Source organism: Chamaea fasciata, unplaced genomic scaffold (assembly GCF_029207755.1).
Source record: "Chamaea fasciata isolate MVZ Bird 193981 ecotype frontalis unplaced genomic scaffold, bChaFas1.0.hap1 SCAF_6, whole genome shotgun sequence".
Lineage (NCBI taxonomy): Eukaryota > Metazoa > Chordata > Aves > Passeriformes > Sylviidae > Chamaea > Chamaea fasciata.
Genome location: NW_027094091.1, coordinates 61,517,179 through 61,538,190, shown reverse-complemented (window position 1 = coordinate 61,538,190; position 21,012 = coordinate 61,517,179). Strand labels below are relative to the sequence as shown.

General features: G+C 49.6%; 1 protein-coding gene across 4 annotated transcripts; it reads right to left on the bottom strand.

Moving 5' to 3' along the window:
* Window positions 1-552: 552 nt before the first annotated feature.
* TMEM150C (transmembrane protein 150C) lies at window positions 553-20,768 on the bottom strand. 4 transcript variants are annotated; one of them, XM_066186614.1, is made up of 8 exons: window positions 20,707-20,768; window positions 10,349-10,430; window positions 9,282-9,335; window positions 9,132-9,164; window positions 8,964-9,031; window positions 5,410-5,537; window positions 2,931-3,108; window positions 553-2,284 (listed from the first exon to the last, which is right to left on the bottom strand). In XM_066186614.1, the coding sequence occupies exons 2-8, from the start codon at window positions 10,426-10,428 to the stop codon at window positions 2,076-2,078; spliced, it is 750 nt and encodes a 249-aa protein (XP_066042711.1). In that variant the 5' UTR covers window positions 10,429-10,430; window positions 20,707-20,768; the 3' UTR covers window positions 553-2,075. The 4 variants fall into 4 exon arrangements, with proteins under 4 accessions (XP_066042711.1, XP_066042712.1, XP_066042710.1 ...); XM_066186615.1 differs by having other exon boundaries at window positions 10,349-10,433; window positions 20,707-20,751; XM_066186613.1 differs by lacking the exon at window positions 20,707-20,768 and adding an exon at window positions 10,940-11,018.
* Window positions 20,769-21,012: the final 244 nt, after the last annotated feature.

The window sequence follows — 21,012 nt, the reverse complement described above, 5'->3', positions numbered from 1 at the left end:
TTAGTTGTACTGAAATGTGCTGTTAGAAATACTATAAGAAATGTACAGAATTATCACTAAAAACCTGAAGTTCAGTTTGGATTGCATATAGGAAAAGGAGCAAAAGGAAAAAAAATTAACACATTCCTTTTTTTTTTTCCCTTCAATAAAATTACAAAAGCTAAAATAATAAACTGAAAGTAGTAATTAATTAATTAATTGGGGAAAAAAGTCACAGTGGACTATTTACAGTAAAACATCCTTACAACAAATTGCTGTTTTGTGCTCCATATGGATTGAGTGTGTGCCAGTGCAAGAGGATCCCCACCTGCATGTTCTCCAGACTGTCCCCTCCTGTCCTTGCCCAGGAGGAGCTCCCTGGATGAGCCTCTAGGGAGCTGGCACCTCACGCTGCTGTGTCCTTGGCCACTCTCAGCACATCCCTCCAGGAAAGCTTTCCACTAAATGACACTGCTACAAGGAGGAAGCCTTCAGCAATCCACAACAACCCTCCGCTGGCCAAAAATGCTCTGGATTTGTAACAGCTGCCTGAGAACAAGTTTTGGTGCACAGAAAATAAAGGGCTGGCTGAAAGCTTTCTGCTTAATACAGTTTGTCTCAACTGTTTCTCCTCTCAGGAGAGGCCTGTGACCTTTGCAGAAGACTGAATGCCCTTTTGCCTTTTCCCTCTGTCAGAAATGCCACAGAGGAGTACGAGTTCCCCTTCAAGTGCCTTTTTCTACCATTTTAATTTCTGCTTGTTTTCCTGCAGCTCAGACAAGATGTAAACCTAAGCTGAGCCTGATGTGTGGAGGAAAACAGGAGCCATGCTCATGAGGAGCAACTCCCATCACTCCCCTGCCCAGCCAATACAGCAGCCTTCCCAAAATCGGGTTTTCAAATGGGCTTTGAGCTCCTCCTCTGAAAACAGACCTGTTTGAAAACCAAACTTCAGAGAGGGAGAAGCCCTTCCGGTTTTGCTGTTCCCTTCTCACACATCCAGCCCTCAGACAGATCACCCAGCCTCTGGGCCAGAACTCCCTCCTGGCACCTTGGAAGGTTTCACTCAGGACAACTGGCCCCACTGAGGGGCCCAGAGCCCAAACCAGCATGTCGGAAGTTTGGCTTGCACAAGGAGCAAAACCAAACCCTGTGCCCAGAACCACTGGTACTGTTCTCGTGGCAGATGAGCCTGTTGTCTCTAACACAATGTTTTCCCACTCAGTGAACGTAAAAAAAAAAAAAATTTAAAACTTTTGAAACACAATACACAATGTGTGGTGGAAGCACTACACGCGGAAAAATAGCCTTTTCTGGGTTGTCTTCAGAGCACACAGACATTCTCATCTTAATTCAGCACCTCACTCCTACCAGTCCCCACCAGGGAGCCAAGCACAGCACCCCACTGGGTCACCCCTCTGGCCTGGGGATGATCTGCCTGGCTCCAAGGCAGCATCAGCTAAGTCTCACTTCCTGATCACAGCATAGTTCCTTCCAAACCCAGATTTACCATCGGCTGCTTTCCAGGCTGGAAGAAATGCCTGCCTGCTTGCCATGAAAGCCAGTCCCTTGGGCTCTTCCGTATCTGATTCCAGGTTCTGAAGAAACAGCTGCTCTTGCTCACCCTACCAAGTTCCCCCGGTTGGCAGCAAAGCAAACAACCTGAGAAACACATGGAAGACAGTCTGGTGACTCGGGAACCTGTGACTCCTGGAGACTCTTGCTGTTTGAAGAGGTCTGCTTCCTTCACTTCCTTCTCTGCGGGGTGGGCTGAGCAGGACTGGTCTCAGAGGGGTGTCACAAGGACAGGCTGCTGGATGTTTTGAACACCAGAGTGCGACAGAGCCACTCAGAAAGAGTCCCCGGTAGCACCAACTCCGCAGCTTGTGCTCTCACGCTGCCGCTGAGATGGATCCACTTTCTCTTCCAGCAGACACCTCTGGCTGTTTGGCTCTTAGTGAAACAGCCACCCTCAGAGCCCTTTGGCAATACCATCGTGATTGCACATGAAAAGAAACTCATAAAAAAAGTGTAAATGAGGTCATGTTTCACCCACGGGACCACACCTGCCCCCCTCCCCCCTGCCAGAGGACAGGCTACACCTGATCTGTCTGGTACTCGGAGGCTTCTGATAAGCTTTCGGAAAAGCTCAGAAAGTTTTCCTGGTACTCAGAACAAATGATCTCAAATCTGTAATGCCTGAACTCCACTGCAAAGGTGCCAAAGTAGCACAGGAAGCACATCACTAGGCCCCACTGGATCCTGGAAGCATGCATGTGAATGCCCTGGGCCATAAGGATGAAATCTGGAAGAGGAAAGTCAAGGAGAACAAGTGGGAGCAGAGACACCAACCAGTCTGAAAGCCAACAGGGAAAAAAAATCTGAACAAAGTCACATGGCTAAGTCAACCCATCCAGCCATCATGAGGAGAGTGTGAACATGATGCTAGAGATGAAAGGGATGCCAGGTGTCCAGTGACGCCCATAGAGTACAGCAGCTCTTCTATAGGGACCAGGGCTCCCTGATTCCACACCAGGGTGATAAACATTTACAGAAGGGAAGACTTGGGTGCAGAGAAGTCAGTGATTTGTTTGAGCATCCAGCTAGCCAGGGACAGAGCCAGCAAGAGGGGACCTGGCTGTGGGCCCCTACCTGCCAGGAGTTTCCCAGTGGGAGCTGGATCAGATCACTGCACCCACCACATCCAGCGGGAACACCTTTCAACCCACACTGTGAAGTATTTCCTTCTATTTAGATCACCTGCAAAATTGTCCCTTTCTGTAAAATCTGGAAGAATCACTCTACACAGTAGAGCACTGAAACAGCATTGTGCCATGAAGACAGACTGAGTAGCATGCCAAAATGCTTTGAGATCCTAGGACAGGTGTGAGAAGAGCTGCTGCAGAACATACACAACACCTGGCTTCCCAGGGAGCAAGACAAAAGGATACAGAGCACCACACAGAGGGTGATGCTGGCTGAGAGAGCCACTCGCGGAATCCCAGCTTTCCGCCCCTCATTCTTCAAGTTGATCTTGAGGGTGAGGGCAGACTGGATCCAGCATGCCAAGGTCCCAAAGCCAAAGGTCAGCGATGTGCCCACGTTGTGGATCTCCTCATCATTGGAAAGCTAGGAACAAATACAACAGTGATTGCCTGGACACAACAGGAATTATCTGATTGCTAAGTGGATTGCTGCTGAGGTGGGGTAGGGGAGAGTGGGGAGCACTGAGGTGTGAGACAGAGATGCTGTATCATTTCTTCTGGCAGAAGTGTAAGGTGTAACACAACCAAGGTGAGTTGACAGCTGTCACAGCCAAGCAGATCTGCGCAAAGCCCAAGAGCACCGTGGAAAATGCAGTTGCCTGAGGACTGTCTCCACAGCTCCCTGACAAGACTCACAAATGCAGAGCTCAGAAATAAATTCTTCCTTGGCTCCAAGTGATGGCCAGGGCAGGCAAGGACAACTCACTATGGATCTTATACAGCTCCCTGCAATGGATGCAAATTGTGCACCTCCAGTGCCAGCTGCAGGGAGCAGAGAGCCCTGACACCCCCTTGAGCTAGCACAAGCCAAAACACAAATACAATCTCCTGGTTTGGCAAGTTTCTCCCACCAAATTTCCTCTTCTGCCTGTCCTCAACCACTGGAGTCTGAGGCAACACGAACCCAACCTCTGTGGAGTGCCAGTGCTTCCCTGTTCCTTGGGCTGCCCTGTCTCACAGGGCTCAGTGACTGTGCAGCACTGCAAGGCCAAATGACAGCCAGGTTCAACTAGCAAGAATCTGCAAAAAGATCCCTTGAGGCTGCAAATCCATTCAGAAAGTCCAGCATGGACTTAAGCCAAACAATTTCTGTTTTCCCTCTGCCTCTGAGGCTTTTCTAGAAAAGAAACCACCAGTCTGTAACTTCTCCCTGCAGCCTTAATTCCTGTTTGATGATTTAACAAATGCCCATCAAATAAGACACAATCTGCTGTTGCTGTGCCTCCACTGATATCTCCCCTCCTCTCTACCCTGAAATCCTTTCAATGGTAGGTCCAAATAATCATTCAGGCAAAAATGGGATTGAGCTGACTTTCCCAAGATAGTCAGCACTGCAAGGGACTCACAGCTATACTGTCCCCCTAAAATATCCAAAGTATAATTTTCCAGAAATAGGATTTAATGCCACACTGAGCTCAGCAGTCAGGCAGGGAGAGGCACAGACTAAGGTCTCATTACCGCAGGTTTTCATGTTTGGCAAAAGATCTAAAAAAGGATACAGGTAACTAACAAGGAAAGGATAGTTAGAATCAGATATCAGAGAATAATCAGAATTTATAGCCAGAAATGATTCAAAGCATCTACTGTTAAATTATAATCATTTGAAGAGTGAAAAAGGCTGGAGAGGTCTAAATTGTTTCCTAGTGCCTGTCCTGTACTAGGAATATTCTTCTCAAAGGTAGACAAAGCTGTTACAAAGGCGTCATAATTCCTAGCTGGGAAGCTCTTGTGAAAAAACAAGACCCTGGGGTTTGGGTTTGTGCTGTGGAGTTAGGAAGACCAAGTCCATAAATGTCAAATTATCTCACACCTCATTCAAAAAGAAAAATAAAAAGTCAACTGTAAAGGACACCAAGTTCCTCCAATGACTGTACAATCCAAAGAGATCCTCCTCACCCTTCACAAAACAAATTCCATTTCTGTTTTGGGTCCCTGTCATGCCAAGCCAGGGAAGCAGCCAGCCTGCACTGACCTTTCTCAGCTCCTGCCATTATTGGGGGTCATTACTTGCACCCCAGTGAGAGGCAGAGCCTCAGAGTCAAACTCAAGCCCCACTGACTCTAACACCTTGATTTTCACTGCAGCTCTGACAGACACAATCGTGACCACAGGGAAGACCCATCCCTACAGATGTGGCAGATGCTTGCTCCTACAACCTTGCAGGACTGAGGGAGAATGGGACAGACACCCACCATGTCCAGAGAAGTCCTGCCACTCCTCTGCTGTGTCTCTCTCCTGGCAGGTCTCAGGATCAGCAGGAGGTGGATTTAAAGCAACATATGTTTTAAAAGAAGGACACCGAGCTGTCTAAATTTGCATGGGCATTTGTGCATCTGTTTGCACAGATGTGTCTGCAAACTTCCCGCTCCAGCCTTTCACCCAGTGCCATCTGTGCCAGCTCCCAAGAGATTCAGGAGGCTCCTGCTGCGGCTCTCAGCAGGTCAGGCCTAAGCATGCAGCTGCAAACCCCGCTGGAGACACGTGAAAAGCGGTTGTGGCCCTTCATCTCGGCACAGAGGTGGCAGAGTTAGCAGGTAAAGAGAGGGCTGGGGCACATGCTTTTCCCAGGCTCACATCACAGGTCGTTCAAAGACCCGGGCAGATCCGCTGGAAAAGCGGGGTTCTCACATCACGGACAGAGCAGTGGCAGCCTGCAGAGCAGTACCTGGAAGTTGCCGAGCAGGGTCATCCCAAAAGAGGCCAAGCACAGTGCCACCAGGCCGCTGATGTTCAGCCAGGGGGTGAGCACCTTTGGCTTCAGCTGGATGAAGCGCAGGACAGCCACCACAAGCGCTGGGAAGGAAACACAAGGCAAGGGGCGTCAGTGGGTAGAACCTGCTGCAGCAAACGCCTGCCTGGGGGCTCACAGCCCCCTCCTCCTCCTCTTTATAACTGCAGGTCAGCAAGCTTTGTGCTTCTGCACGGCCCCCTCCCACTTAATCAGGCACAAGGCTAAGCAGAGGAAGCATTTCTCTTGGAATACAGCTACAGCGAGCTCCAGGCTTCCTTTTCTCATTATGCTTCGTCTGCAAATTTTCTGGGGGAAAGAACACCTTCCTGCTTGCCTGTGAAGCTCCTATCATATGCACACCATGCATTCACTTAGTGGCACCTGGATTTGCATTGCTTCACTCCACCCACGAGTCCTGAGCTCTCCTGGAGGAGGTATGTCAAACCCCACTCGTATTAAAAAGCACATAAATGGCACATACATATCTCTGCAGGGTTTGCCATAATGCCCACAGCCTCTTCACCTCCTCTGGAACAAGTTCTGTTGCCACAAACATAAGCCAAAATGTTGCACTAATTTCCCAAGAAGAATGGAATAACATTCCTTCCAAGCTAACAATTCCCCCAAGCACTATGGTGTATGATACACGATAGATATATCATACATCATATGACATGGCAGAACCCCAGAAGATACTCAAATTGTGCATCCTTGCCCTCCCTAGTGAATGGTGCAAGGAACAACACAGAAAGCCAGGCAATCGGTTGGCCTTCAGAGGCAATTCAAGCCAGACCACTAAAAATCAATTTAGTTGAACAGGGAAATTTGCTTGCTGTCAAACCCCTTCTTATGCTCATGCTCAAATTGATAGCATGCAGCTCATATTGCTGTAAATAGTTTGCCTTGGCAAATTAGATCTGCATTTTCCACAAAATCCCTGGTATAATATCAAAAAAATGGTTTAGAAAAATAAGGGCACCGTAAGTGAAAAATACCCACTTTTACCCAAACTGCAAAACATATTTGAATTTACTCTCTCACAATTGCTCTAGTGAATCAATCCACTCCAAATCCCTAGAAATGAGAACTTTGCTCCCACCCAAAACCAGGATTTCTATTTTTCACCCCCAGGCAATTGTTTGGGACAGCCACCTGTGACTACTCAAGCTCACATACAGGAACTTTAAAATTTCTATTTCTACAATACAGACTCCTGAAATCATGTGATCTTTTTCTAAAACCTGATGGGAATGACAAAAGGGGATTAAAAGCATTCCCTGCAAAACAATGGCATTTGCAATTTCAGTAATTCCCACATTTCTAGCATGTTTCTGTACCTTTCCTCACCTTTAGCGTTGACATAACTGAGGTGGTCAGAGATATAAGCTAAAAGCAGCTCTCAGAAGTACACAAATATAGCAGAGGAAAGATTGACTTTATCCACAAAGCAGAGATTAGAACAGAACAGACTATTTCTGTTGAAAGGGGTCTACAACAATCATCAAATTCAGCTGCCTGACCAATTCAGAGCTGACCAAAAGTTAAAGCATGCTATTAAAGGCATTGCCCAGATGTTTCTTAAACAGTGACAGGCTTGGGGCATGAACCATCTCCCTAGTAATCCTATTCCAGTGTTTGACCACTCACAGTAAAGAAATGCTTCCCAATGTTCAGTCTAAGCTCCTCCTGGAGCAGCTTTGAATCATTCCCACATGTCCTGTAACCAGATCGGAGGAGGAAGAGATCCACACCTCCCTTTCCACATCCTCTTCCCATTTATACTTGGGTCCAGTGATACTCCATCCCAGGTGCAGGATACAGCATTTAGACTTGTTTAATTTCATCCCATTAATCACTGCCCAATGTTCCAGCTATCTAGATCCCTCTGGAAGGCACCTGGTTTCCCAGGAAAGTCAACAGCACCTCTCAGTTTGGGCTCACCAGCAGACTTGCTAATGGCACCATTCACGTCATTCATTCAGATCGTTGATAAAAATATTGAACAGAACTGGCCCTCAACTGAGCCCTGAGGGACACCACTGGTGGCTGGATGGCAGCCAGATGGAGCTTCTCTACTGCCCTGGGAGTCCTGCCCTTCAGCCAGTTCTTTGCTCAGTGCACTGTGAAACTGCTGATCTCACAGATGGACAACTTCTCCAGAAAGCTGCTGTGAGGGACAGTGTCTAAAGTCTCATTAAAATCCAGAAAAGCTACATCCAACACCTTCCCTTCATCCACCAGGTGTGTGGCCTTATCATGGAAGGATATTGATTTTGTTAAACAGGACTTTCCCTTTGTGAGCCTATGCTGACTGTGCCTGGTGATTGCATTATTCTTTAAATGTGTCCATATCATCTTGTCCGTAATTTTTCCAGGAATTGAGGTTAGACCAACAGGTCTGTAGGTCTCTGGGTGTTTCTTCACCCCCTTCTTGTAGATTAGAATAACACTGGCTGGCTGCCAGTCAGTAGAGCCCTCCCCAGAATCACAGGACATTTGGTAGACGATAGAGGGGAGTCCTGCCCTAACATCCACTACCTCCTTCAGTATTCTGGGATGAATCCCATCCAGGACCAAGGGACTTGTGAGCATTCAGCTGATACATCTGGTCCTGGACAATTCCAGTGCTCACAAACGGACAGTCACTGCTCCTTGCAATTGCAGTCCTTCAACACAGAGGACTGAACAGCCCGAGGTCTAACAGCATTTTATGAAAGACTGAGGCAGAAAAGGCATTGAATGCCTCCACTTCTTCATCCCTACTAGTCAGGTTACAGCCTTTAACAAGTATCTGTCCAACATTTTCTTTAGGCCTCCTTTTGCCACTGACATACTTAAAAACACTCTTCTTGTTGTCTCAAACAACTCTGGCCAGCTTTAAACCAAATTGAGCTTTGGCCTTTCCTGTCTTCTCCCTGCATATACAAACCACAGCTCTGCAATCCTCCTGCAAAGCCTAACCTTCCTTCCAGAGACCATATAATGGCATTTTCCTCTTAAGCCAAGCTGGTCTTCTGCCCTACTCTTTGAGCACAATCCCACACAGCTGGATTGCCTGCTCCTGTGCTTCTTAAAGGTGGCTCTTAAAGACTAACCAGAACTTATGGACACCTAAACCCTCAAAAGCAAATTCCTGAGGTATTCTGCTAAGTGCCTCCCTAAAGAGCCTAAAGTTAGCTTTCTTGAAATTTAGGGAATCAATTCTGCTTTGATTCCCTTAATTTATTTTTTTCTCATTACAGCAAAGGTTCTAAACTCAACTATTTCATAGTTAGTCACCTACCATCGCACCTCCCACAACACATTTGCGGTCTGGAGGTTGTATTTCCCCTGTTATATTTCCTTCTTTGCAATGGGAAGAAGCACCAATGAAATGTACAGTTCAAAAGGTTTCACATCATCACATTCAAGAAGAATACGTACAGGATATTACTTATGTTTCAGTGACTCTTAAACAGAAAGAAAGAAACTCCAGTTGTGGTTCCTACCTAGAAATGCTGCCATGTTCATGACTTGACTAAACACACAGCTTGCAGGAGGTGCATCACCTGCAATACTTGAAAATATAAAGTATATCATTGTAACTCTAGGATGGCAAAGACACATAAATACAACTATTAACCAGAGCAGACCTTGGAAGAAAATAATTTGTTTACCTTATATAAGGCGGTCTTTTGGGACCAGGTTTCCTAAAAGACACAGGCACAGGCATAAAGATTCAAGGTGTTCTTTCCCATTTTGCTGTAATTGTTTCATTATTTCAAAGAAACAAGTGATTGAATATAAAGCCCACAAACAGCTCTTACCTATCTGGTACACTTAGTGGGAGAATTTTGTTATCTTCCACTGCTATAAAGTACCTGTCAAGGAAAAGGAAAAAAAAATGAAATAGTGTCAAACCTCATCCTAGCTTCCATTCTAAATATCACTCAAACAACACATTAAGTGTTTCAAAGCCCACTGGCAGGATCTGCTGGAGGAGCCTGTGTTTCCCTCTGCTCAGGCAGGCAGTTTTGTTTATTTCTAAGTCCATGTGCCTTCCTTTGTGTTGCATCTGGTTTGCACGATCCAGCAGACAAACAGGGTCACTGAACTGAGCTGCCTTAAAATTAACCAGCAGGGGAATGCTTTCATTTTTAGTTTGAGTCATTTTGATTCATTAGCTTTAGTATGGTACTCCATCCACAAAAGCCGTTTTAACAGAGAGGGGATGGGACAAGAAAAACAACAAGCAATAGAGGTCAGACAAAAGGCTTAAGCTGCCCCTTGCTGCTGAAAAACAGCATCCATAGGCCACGGCCAAAGCCACATTCTGCAGGATAACTGCTTCTAAGCCTGAGCATAGCTGCTGATCACACATTTATCACTCCCAAATTCATGCTGCAGTCATCTGCCTGCACGCTTGGAGAGAGCCCACCTCAGGGAAGTGTATGTCTTGTGTGCATTTTGGCAAGAAGCATAAGGGAGAAAGTGAGGTGTCAGCATTAAGCTGCTGGCAGGTTTTCAGTGCGGTGCTGGATGCTGCAGATTTTGAATTTCTACCCCAAAGCAGGGTCTAAGTGTTTCTCCAAGAGCTCTGCTGAGTCATTCAAAGAAAATGCGATTAAAGGAAATTTTTACATTTTTGGCTGTCTCTTTTTAGGCAACTCCCAGTAACACACACCAGAAAGAAAGCAAGGTCAGCAACTTGGCCTGGGGAGCACAGAAACTGAGGGATAAAAAAGTGATACTTCAAGCCATGAAGTGGCACAGACTGGCCCCTGCCCCTACCATGTGCCTTCCCAGCCCCACAGTAGCTCAAGGGCAGAGCATCCCCAAAAGACTCTCCTTAATGAGGAGCAGCCTCCCAAATAACCAGCAGGAGATAACTTACACTATCCATAGTCCAGCTGATGTAAACAGGGTAAAGACAAGAGGTAAAAACATCCACACGCTGCATTTCTTCCCATCCATACCTGCTAGAAACAAAGAACAAAGTAAAAACCTGAGGCACCCACCCTCCTCAGCCCCCCTCTTCTGAGACCAAGAAGGGCATCCCCACAGCAGGTGCCAAGGTACCAAGCTCCTCATGGCCCCTGCAAACTTTCCTGCTGTCACTAGCGGCACAAGGCACAAAGAGCGCACAGGCAGCATCCTCCACACATTTTTTAACAACCAAGGCACAGGAGCGGGAGACTTTTCAACCACACCTACAGAATTTGAGCTGTTTTCAAAGTACTTCTCTTAAGGCTTTTGTGCAAGGTGACCTGCACAAGACCTGCAGCTCTGATTCCCGACAGCTTCCCACGGGCACAAGGCAAGGCAGCCTCCTACCCAGGATCATTACCGATTCCACACACGCTGCCTCGGCAAAGCCCGCAGCACGGAGAGAGAGGGATGCCCGTGCTGTCATCGTCTCCACAAAGCACACGACCAGCTCCCATCCTGGCCACAGCAAGCCGCTAAAAATAGCGCCTGGACACACCTAGAGCGGAGCCAAGCTCCAGTGCCGGCTCCGAGCGCTGCCGGGGCCGGGATGAGGCGCTGCCAACAGGATCAGCTCTTGACACGCCGGCACCACATCCGCGTGCGGAGTAAGGATGCCGCCTCCCGAGGAAGCGTTTGTCCTCCAGGCAAGATCATGCTGGATGAGCATCTGGAACGCCGGGGCCGTTCCTGTCATGTGTGCAATTCAGAAACGCTGCTGTGCTGCGGGCACAGGGAGTCCTACGGCTCCATGTGAGGCCTTTGATAATGGATCAAGTATTTTCTCATGCTCTGTCCTCCTCCATAAATGTTCCTCCGGGCACCGGCACAGCCAGAGACACAAAGAGAGGGGAACAACGCCAGGCTCACAGCTCCAGTACCTGCTTTACTTTCACCAGGGCAGCAGCACCCCTGCCCCTGTGCTCTATCCCCCTCCCTGCTGCAGGGCAGGCATTCCCTGGGGCCACCAGCACCCACATGGCATAGTGAGGCACCCTGGGGTGCCAGGACAGCCTAGAGATGACAGCCTCTCACTCGAGCCTGCTTGCATTGGCAGCTCAATTACCTCGTCCAGGTCCTTAAAGCCATGATCCTTCCCTTTGCCCTAGAGAAGAAAGTACCCGCATTGTCATCCTGCTCCTCTCAGCTCCCCTGGCCTTCCTGTATCCGCAGCAGAGCCATGGCCTGCTCCCTGCTGTGAAGACCCAGAAGAGAGCCAGCATCCTCACCATGTCACAGCAGCCCCCAGCTTACTGCTCCCCACGCTGGCCGGACTGCTCGGGGCCCCAGACACTAATTCCTGTCCCGCCTCACTGGGACAGGGGCTGAGGAGCTTGACTGAGGCTCCCCACACCCTGTAGAAGGCACGGCACTCTCGCCTCTATGGGTCAGCTATCTTGTTTTCCCTGCAAATGGCCTAGCCGGGGTACAAAACAGCACCCTGGCAGTGCCCGGAGTCACACCACACTTGCACAAAGCCATGAGGCCACGATTTGGTGCTGTTTGTACAGACAGTCTGGAGTAAGGCTGAATTCCAAACCTTAAAAGACAGAAAAGCAGTCAGATAAGGTCTCTTCTCTGACCTGGGAGCAGAGAGAACTGCACACAAGGAGCATGAAATGATGCAAGTATTAAGTATGCTGATTTAAAAGGCAGGCAGCTCCAGTGTGCACACAGATCTTTAGCACAGCGAACAGATCAGAAGAAATTATCAACGAAGGGGACTAGATTTCCCATCTCACTTCTCTTCCTCTCCTCCAGCACAGGAGACACAGCATGTCACATCTCTGCAACCCGCACAGCTCCCGCTGTCATGCCTGCAGCTATTCCATGAAGTGCTGCCCTTGCCTTTTCCTCCTGCTGTTCAGCATCACTGCAGCAGCATTCCTTAGCCGGTGTTGGATGGTGCTGTGGCACTGGGAGACCCGTGACAGCAATCCCAAGGACCACTTGCAGGTGGCAGCTGCTCCACCTGCCACAGGACCGTGTCTCTGACAGCCCCCGGCAGCACAGCGCCCAAGTGCCAACGCCCCGCACAGGGGAGACCTAACCGTGGCCAAACGCCCCCCTCCTGCCTTGGCTGAAGGGAGCAGGCAGGTAACATCACCTCCTGTTCCAGCTCTGCAAGGTTGTGACTGCTGTGCTCGACCCTCCTCTTGTCTCTGGTGGTGGCTGGACTGAGCCAAGGTAACACAATTCTTTCATGTCAGGGGATGGCACATCTTATTATTTACCCTTTGCCTTTGGAAAGGTACACAAGTTTCATTCACACAATAAAGAAAAAAAGGAGCCATAACACCTGTCCTCATTAATGGGTTGGTGCAGCTCCTCCACCTCCCAGCATGGAAAAAGCCTTCACAAGCTATTTCAGCGCTGCCTGTCATGCAGAGAGGGTGGTGGCAAGGGCTTTTCCCCCAGGCAGAGCAGCGAGGCAGCACACAGGGACGTGGACTCCATACTAGAATGGAGTGGGGAAATGTGAAAATACTGTCTAGGTAACCACTGTTTTGTGCTGAGCTCTAAAATGGAGCGAGGCCAAGACTAGAGCCCAACCCCCCCCAGAGTCAGAGCAACACAGCTACAGACTCACCTCCTTGGAAAACAGCCCTCTGTTTAATATTCACTGTGCCACACGGAGTCCCCTTCCATCAGCCACCGACAGAAAATGACATCTGAAATCATTGCATATTAAATGAGCGATCAGTGCAGAGCACAGTGTCCTGCTGGGAAGCCAGCTCCATGGTTCAGAGACACTAACTTCAGCCAGTTAAAAAGAAGGAAGCCACCTGCATCTGACAGATGAAATACCAAAAGCAGGAAAGAAGGGTCCCTCTCCCCCATGGCCCCAAACAGCAACACCTTTTAATGCTGGCCATTGGCACAGCCCACACGTGCTTGGATATGTTTCAGCATCCCCACGTGGGCAGAGGATGGTTTAAAAACACGGCTCAGCTCCCGTGCATTTCTCATTTACTCCCTGCTGTGTTATTCAGGTGCCAGGAACAAAATTACATGTAATCCCAACTTCTTCCAAAGGAGAAACCCTGAACATGTGCCAAAACTGCCTAGCTTTGCACTAGTGTTCAGCAGACATCATTCTCAGCAGCTGCCTTTGGGTTAGCCTTGTCCTCTTCAGGGACGTCCCCAGTGTTTCTATCTTCAAGCTGGGAGACCTCAGTGCACACGAAGACCAGCACAAGAGAACAAGGAACCCAAACATCAGCCTCTCCTGCAGCACCACACCAGTTTAACCAAAGTAAAATGCCAAGTGTGATAGGAAAAATTACCAAAATTCATTATGGGAAATGTAGAAACAAACTCTTTGATGGTTAATTGCTCCACAGGGATGACATCAAGCCAAACTTCCTCTCCACAGTTCTGTTCTGCATTGCTGCCATGTCCAGTGATGCCAAATTTGAGCTGGCAACTCCAGCTGGCAACAACAGCAATCTCTGCCAGCCCGTGCTCTCCCAAATAAGCACACTGCATCCAAGAGGCAGTTGGTAATTTCCCATACCCATTTGTCCTTCATTGCTATAAGGCTTGCGCAGGAAGGCCTTCAGCGACAGAAAGCCCTCGTGGTGCAATGGATTCACAAACTAACAAAAACATTTTCAGTATCACAGCTGACCCAGCCCACCTTCTCAGAAGCTCACATGTGGTCTTCCAGTCCCTCCTGACACACAGTCTCACACCAGCACTGCAAAACCCCTGCTGAGGTGTGCTCCTGCTGCCAGCTAATATGAGTCAGGGTACGCAACTGAAAAGAGTTTCACATTAGCACTGCCCCGGTGTGTGTCTTGAGAATTTCTCTCAATGCAAGCTTACTCATCTCCCGTTCCATTTTTATGCCTAAATCTGCTTAGACTGTCAGCTGCTTGCTCTGCTTTTTTTACCATTGCCCCGCTATACACCCTCAACCAATTAAGCTTCCGTTCCTCTAATGTACACACTCCAATTACAGCAGGCAGCTCACCAAACATATACTGCTGCTTGCTCAAGGTTCATTTAATATGGACATCTTAACTTCATCTGCCAAGCAAAGTTACAGGCTCCTCCTGAAGTTGCTTTCACCAGAGAACATGAATGTAAGGAAGGACAAAATTACCACATTAACAGAGCCATATATCTTTTTTAAGATTAAAGCATGCGGATGCACTTGAAATGCATAATAAGCCAGAGCAACACTCCTGCATTTCACAGCACTAGGCCATTGGGTTATTTCTGAGAACAGGTACAAAGCCAGGAGCACTGAGAGAAGGAGGACGCTGTTCAAAACATAGAACAAGTCATAAAGAATTACTGCCAGTCAGCAACAGTCAAAGGGGACCAAACACATTCTGTCTTTTGGGGCAGCCCACTATAGCTCTCTGTTGCTTTTAAAAGCAAAATTAACCACAGTCACTTGATAGCTAATCAGTGTAACTGAGTGGATACAAACCAGCACATTATATAACCTGCCACCCACAAGTCACAAATGCCAACATAACAAAACAGGGCGTTTTCAGGCTTATCTCAAGGTTTCCAGTGTGAGTGCACAACGAGAGATAGGATGTGACAGAGGCTTGTAAATACATAACAAAATGGTGGGGTAACAAGAAAAGAAGTGATCCCCTCTGTCAGCAGGGTAGGATGTTCTGCTTGCTCCAGGTACCCACCTACCATCTCACAGATGTGCAGAAATGCCATTTTCATTTCATTTATACAAGAGGAATGGGAAAAGGTAAAGACATCTCTGGGTTGTGCATGGGGGAAGCAGGAGAGATGCTTCAGTAATCCTGCAACAATGTTGAGAGGCAATGCTTTCACCCACGGTAACATCAGTACAAGCTTCTTGTCTCATTTCACACACTGTGACTGCATTCAGCGTGCTAATGAAATGCTCTGGCCAACAAAAACCTATCAGAGATGGGCCAAGTGCAACAAAGGAATGAAACCTTCTAATGACCAAAAAAGAGGGGCAGAAAAGGACCAATTAATATCCACAGTGTCTGACCCAGAGATATTCCTGCAGCACCGCTAGGTCCTGAGGCCAGTACACCCCACTGTAGTTCTAACAGTGCCCTTGGCTTTCTGCTTCTGGCTGCCCCACAACCTTCACCCTCAGGCACACATGGGTGTCAGTACTTACAGGCCATTTAGCAGCCAGTGCTGAGCTGCTGTGTTAGAGCCAGAGACGCCGACTTTCAGCTCCTGTGGGCTGAGCCTGCCTGTCTCGCATCTGGCGCTGCACGAACCAGGCACGCCCCGCTTCCAGACCACGCTCCTGGGGGCTAGGAAAGAAAAATTAATGTGATCTGCCACCACAGGACTAACGGGGTGTTCTGCAGGCTTTGACCCACGGGCCTATGGCAGACCACGCCGACTTCCATGAGGTCCAACTCGTATCACAAGCAGGGCTTGGGCAGTCGTGGCCCTCAGCCTGCAAACAGGCAAAGCAGGCAGAGAGAGGAGCTGGGTAAGGCAGAAGGTAACATCCAGTTCAGAGAGGAGCTGGGGCAGCGGGCAGTGAAAGCAGGCAGGAGAAGCCAGGGTGAGCTGAGGACAACTGCATTTTGCAGCTGCTGTGTATTTCCCTGCCCCAGGAATCCCACTCTGCTAGGGAGCACTCACTGCAAGACACAGCCACCCCAGCTCCTCCCGACCTCAGGGGCTGCACAAGTCAGGTGGCAACCAGCTCCCAGTGAGTCCTCCCAGTGTGTGCTGGACTGCCCACCTCCCAGGGCAGATGCCTTGCCCTCTCCAAGCGCAGATGTTGAGGAAAACAAGCAGCAGCTAGGTGAGCAGCCGCAGTGGGAGCTGCAGGTGGTGGTGGTGGCTGGAGCCACATGCAAGGGGCCATGACCTGGCATCCACCCTGTGCCTAGCAAAGGGCATGGAGACCGGTGGCCCCAGCCAAGCGTGGCTGGTCACCCAGAGACCCTGTCGAGCCCAAGTACACAGCAAGAAGGGCCCAGACCAAATATCACAATTGGAACTGGCACATAGACCGTGAGGGTATAAAAGGCCAGGGATTCTTTAGTGCAGGGGGTCCCCCTGAAGCATCAATTCAAGCTGTCATGGTGTTACTGCACCATGATTAAATTACGTAAAGGGTCAGGCTTCTGGGACTCTGCTGTGGGAATCCTGGGGTCCAGCCAGTGAGGAAAACCTGTCAGACTGTGTAAATGTGGGGGGTGTGGGGAGTCAAGCAAGGCACACATCAGCTTAATGGAACCACTCACTGTGAAAGGGCTTTGGTCCCAGCAGTGACAGCCCGGGGTGGTGCGAGTGTGACTGACAGAGTGGCTTCTGGGTGGTCAGAGAGAGAAGTTTCCTTAACACAGAGTTGCTCAAGATTAGAGCCACTTACACCAGACTTGTGAGACACAAGGGAAATCTCTAGTGGAGTCTCAACACAGACCAAACCCGCAGCCTCACACCACCACCATGACCACAAGGGCATATCTTCCCCTTAAGAATCCTTTGGTTTGGGATGCTTGTGAGAAGGGCACTTACCTCAAATTGCCAGCCAACCCCCAAAGTAAAGAGTTGCTGGAAAATGAGGAGGGCTGTCTCCTCAAAAAAAACCAAAAAAAACCCAAAAAAAAAACCAACCCAAAAAAAGACAGCAAAGCTCACCCTGCTTCAGCTGTGCTGTGAGGAAAGAGTCTGCGAAACCATCTCTTTGCTCTGCAAGCAATACAGAAACACAGGCTGATGTTATGGCAAAGCCCAGGAAGTCAGAGGCACTGTGTAGACAGGCTGTCCAGTGATTGAAGGAAGTCTGCCCAAAAGGTTTGTACCATTATCAGGAAAACAATGTAAGTGTTGGGAGTGGCAAAGAACACTTAACAGGGAGGTGAAACTTCAAGTGTTGACTTAGAAAGAGCTTTGAAGGTAAGGAAAAGCAGACTAAGCCCAGGGGAAGAGACTTGGCAGAACCTTATTCCTGATCATATGGTCTCCTTCTCCTGGAGTTTATGGATGAGAGAGTACACACCCTGCAAGGCCAGGAAAATTCCAGGTTCCCCTGCCACCGTTTTTTCCCCACCAAACAGAAAACACACATTCAAGCTACAGAGCTTCTCATGGGCTGTAAGCAGGGCTTCTCCACCTGTTTACCCTGTCTTTCATCTCTCTTATCCCTTTCACCCCTCTTCTGTTCACCTTTTGGAAGCATAAGCTCCTTTCTTCACTGCACTTTGCAGCTCTACACTTTTGGAGAGATGCACGCTGCCCCCAGAGCAGCATTTCCTTTGGTAAATGCAACCAAAAAACACCCAAGGCCTGTGAGCTGTTAGGGACTGTGGCAGAGCACGCTGTTTGTCAGGACAGTTTTCCCTCACCAACCTCTTCAACCTGAGGACTTACTCCTCCTCCACAGAAAGAGGTCCTCTTCTTCACGTATTAACCACCGAAGCCCCAAAGGAGCAGCAACGTGGTGACGGGCCAGAGGGTGAGCTACAAGGAATGGATGTGCAGTGCCCATGACTTGGCTTCTGTCATTCCACTCAAGTGGCCCTCTCTGGCACAGGGATTGTCTTTTGACTCTGTTGAGACCGGTGGAAATCATTTGCCCTGAGAAGCAAAGGGTGAGGTACGCAATCACAGACAGGCATTTCTGTGGTGTTAACCTCTTCATTGCCAGTATTCCTGATATGTAGGAATTAACTTCCTTTTTTTACCGGTGTCTCAAGCCGCTACAACTATAAATTGCTGTTTGTAGGGCGATTGCGTGAGCTACAGTAGGAAGGTGCCATACAGCATTTCCCTTCAAGCAAACACAGTGGACAGAGGGGAGCAGGGAACACCTTCCAGCTGTTAAACAGGGGCCAAGCCTGTGTGAGCAGCCTCTACACTGCAGCCAGAGGGATTATCACTTTTAAAATCTACTGAAATATTTTCAGAGACAGACTTTCCTATAGGAGACCACATTAAAACACCTCTAAGAGCGTTCAGCTGGGCCAAGACCACAGGCTCCCTCTGACAAAGCTGTGGCCATCCTCAGTGTCTCGGCCAGGCAAAACCCACTCTTGCAGTCCTGTGGTGGCAAAACTGAAGGGCCACTGGCTCTTCTGGTTTAGGCAGCCACCACTATTAATACCAGTGGTTCCTCACAGGAAGCAGGAAATAATACAGCAAGAGCAGAAGTTCTCTCCCTAAGTACCTGGACCTGTCCCAGCTCAGGAAATTGCAGGGAGGATGCTGGACACTCTCCCCACCATTGCAGCAGAACAGCCCACATCCTCCAGGCTTTTGCTCCCTTCCCTTTGCTACCCATGGGATAGGCAGCCCAGACCTCTCCCCAGCAGCCAGGACCATCCAGCAGCAACCTCAGCATAAAAATGTACAATAAACCCCATGTGAGGTAACCTACAGCTGTTTTAACAGTTCCTTTATGGTTTTTGAAGCTACATCAGTCTTTTCCTCTCCTCCCATTCACTCTGCCCTTCTCTCTCCCCCTGTTCCCAATGTGTTTTTCTTCTTTTTCACTCTCATCCTGCCCTCATCCCTGAACCTCAAGTGACCTCTTCTACAACCTGCAGGGACCTAAGGCAAGGAGAGACTTTTCCAAGTCTCCTTGAGACAGCAAAACCCCACAATTATTCCCATTTCAGACAACAAAGTCAGGGATTTGCTCGCTGAGACATCACACTGGAAATCAGTGACAGAGAGGAGTCCTGGTCCAAACCTGCTGCTGCTGCAGCAGCTTCCTCACCTGCCACCTATCCCAGTGTATCCTCCCCAATATATTGCCTAGGATCATCTCTCTCTTTTCTCACAGACCTTTCTTTGCTTCTTGGCTCTCACTTAACCTGCAATCACAGCTCATTGCTTCAGCTTGGACTGCAGGACTGGGACCTTAAAGTCTCTCTGTTGGGCCAAACCGCAGTTTTGCAATCTCAGGCTGCCCGGAAATGGCTGGGGGAAGAGAGAAAGCCATGGACATGACATTTCTTCCAAGAAAAAAAAAAAAAAAAAGAAAAAGAAAGAAAAAAAAAAAAAAAGAAAAAGAAAACGTTGGTGTTCTTACAAGCACACATCCCTGCTCTGCATCTGAAAAGCAAACACTGCAGCACAAAGAATCTTAAAAGGGGAAATCAAACAACTGCACTTTCAGCACCCAGGTTCAGAAAATGCTGACAGCTGGGCATGGATAACCACAAGAAAACAATCTGGCTTTTAATAGCTCAGCAGTGAAACCAGGAGCAAGACATTTGTCAAGCAAATAGGAGTCCCCTGTCTTCATCCCATTACCCAAAGAGAGAAAGTGGGCAAGAATCAAGTCCCCTTCTTTTAGGCACTGTCATCTGTTTGAGCAGGACACAACAGGCAGTCAGTGTCAGGATATACCTTTCATACACTGCCCTCCTCCATATTGAATTGCTATTCCTAATTAACCACGCATCAGTACATTGCCCTGGCAGGAGGATTGTGTGAATGTTGATCAGACAACCCTTGGGGTCACTTTCACAAGTAGCTTTGCTTGAAAAGGAGAAAAAAAAAAAAAAAGAAAAAAAAAGGCAGAAAGGTTAACTCACAATTTCTGCAACCTTTATAGCTTAAGGGCTCTGAATGAAAGGTCTGGCACAAGCATGATGCTCTAACTAAAAGCTAAGACTGAGATCCCAAGCGACCCTGGGACATCAGCACCCAGCATCTTTCTATCGCTCGGAGAGAGGATCTCGCCCTTCCCTCCCGGAGGCACCACAGCACAGCTGAACGGCCTTTCTCGACACCTTAAATTCCCTCCAGGGAATTTAACCGGACACAGGATGTGTCAGGACACATCCTGACAGCATCTGGCGAAGGCAGGACCTGTCCCACCCCACAGCCTCAACCCAGGTGAGCTTCTTCACAGAACCCTATGCAGCAACCTGGCCGAGAGACCCTGCCGACTTCTGTCACCACCACCACATCCCTCAGCGCCGAAGGGATGGAGTCCCCTGAGGGATTCACGGGTGAGAGGGACGCCGGAATCATCACCTGGGAGAGCTCTTCCGCAGCTGGCTCCTCCAGGCCCTGGGTGAAGCGGCTCTAATCCTCTTACCTAGCCCGTGTCCACCTGCCGTGACCCGGGGCGCTCCAGGACAGGCAGCGCGGGGTCCCGCCGCTGCCGCAGCCCCTGCGGCCCCCACGCCCCCAGCCCTGCCCCACTCGCGGCTCGGGGCACCCGGGCCACGGCCGGGGCGGGGGCGACGATCGGCGACAGGGCGGGGCGACATCGAGACGGGAGCGGGCGGGAGGGAGGGGGTGTCTGGCGCTGCCGGCCGCGGCTCCTACCTGCGCACCTGCGGACGGCTCCCGCTCCGGCGGCGGCGGCGGCGAGCGCGGCCGGGCTGGGTCCGAGCCCCCGCCCCGCCGAGCCCCGCCCCGGACGGGCGGGTCCGCAGCCGCCGCGGCCACCGGGGGCCCCGGAGCAGCGCGGGGCCGCTGGAGCTCGTGTGTCGCTCTGACCGCCGCGTTTGGGATGCTGGGGTGCGGCCGCAGCCCCTGCCCCCCGGTGCCTGAGGGCATCCCTCGGGCACGGCCAGCCCCGCGCCCCGTGTGCGGCCGCAGCGCCGCGCGGTCCCGCGGGCTGTGCCCGGG

Coding starts and splice junctions, on each gene's coding strand:
- TMEM150C (XM_066186611.1), bottom strand. CDS start 10,608: ATGCTGCCTGTGCGCTCTTTGTGCCTTGTGCCGCTAGTGACAGCAGGA. Junction 9,336..10,348: donor TCAGCTGGACTATGGATAGT/GTAAGTTATCTC, acceptor TTTCCTTGACAG/GTACTTTATAGCAGTGGAAG. Junction 5,538..8,963: donor GAACATGGCAGCATTTCTAG/GTAGGAACCACA, acceptor TTTCCTTCCCAG/CGCTTGTGGTGGCTGTCCTG.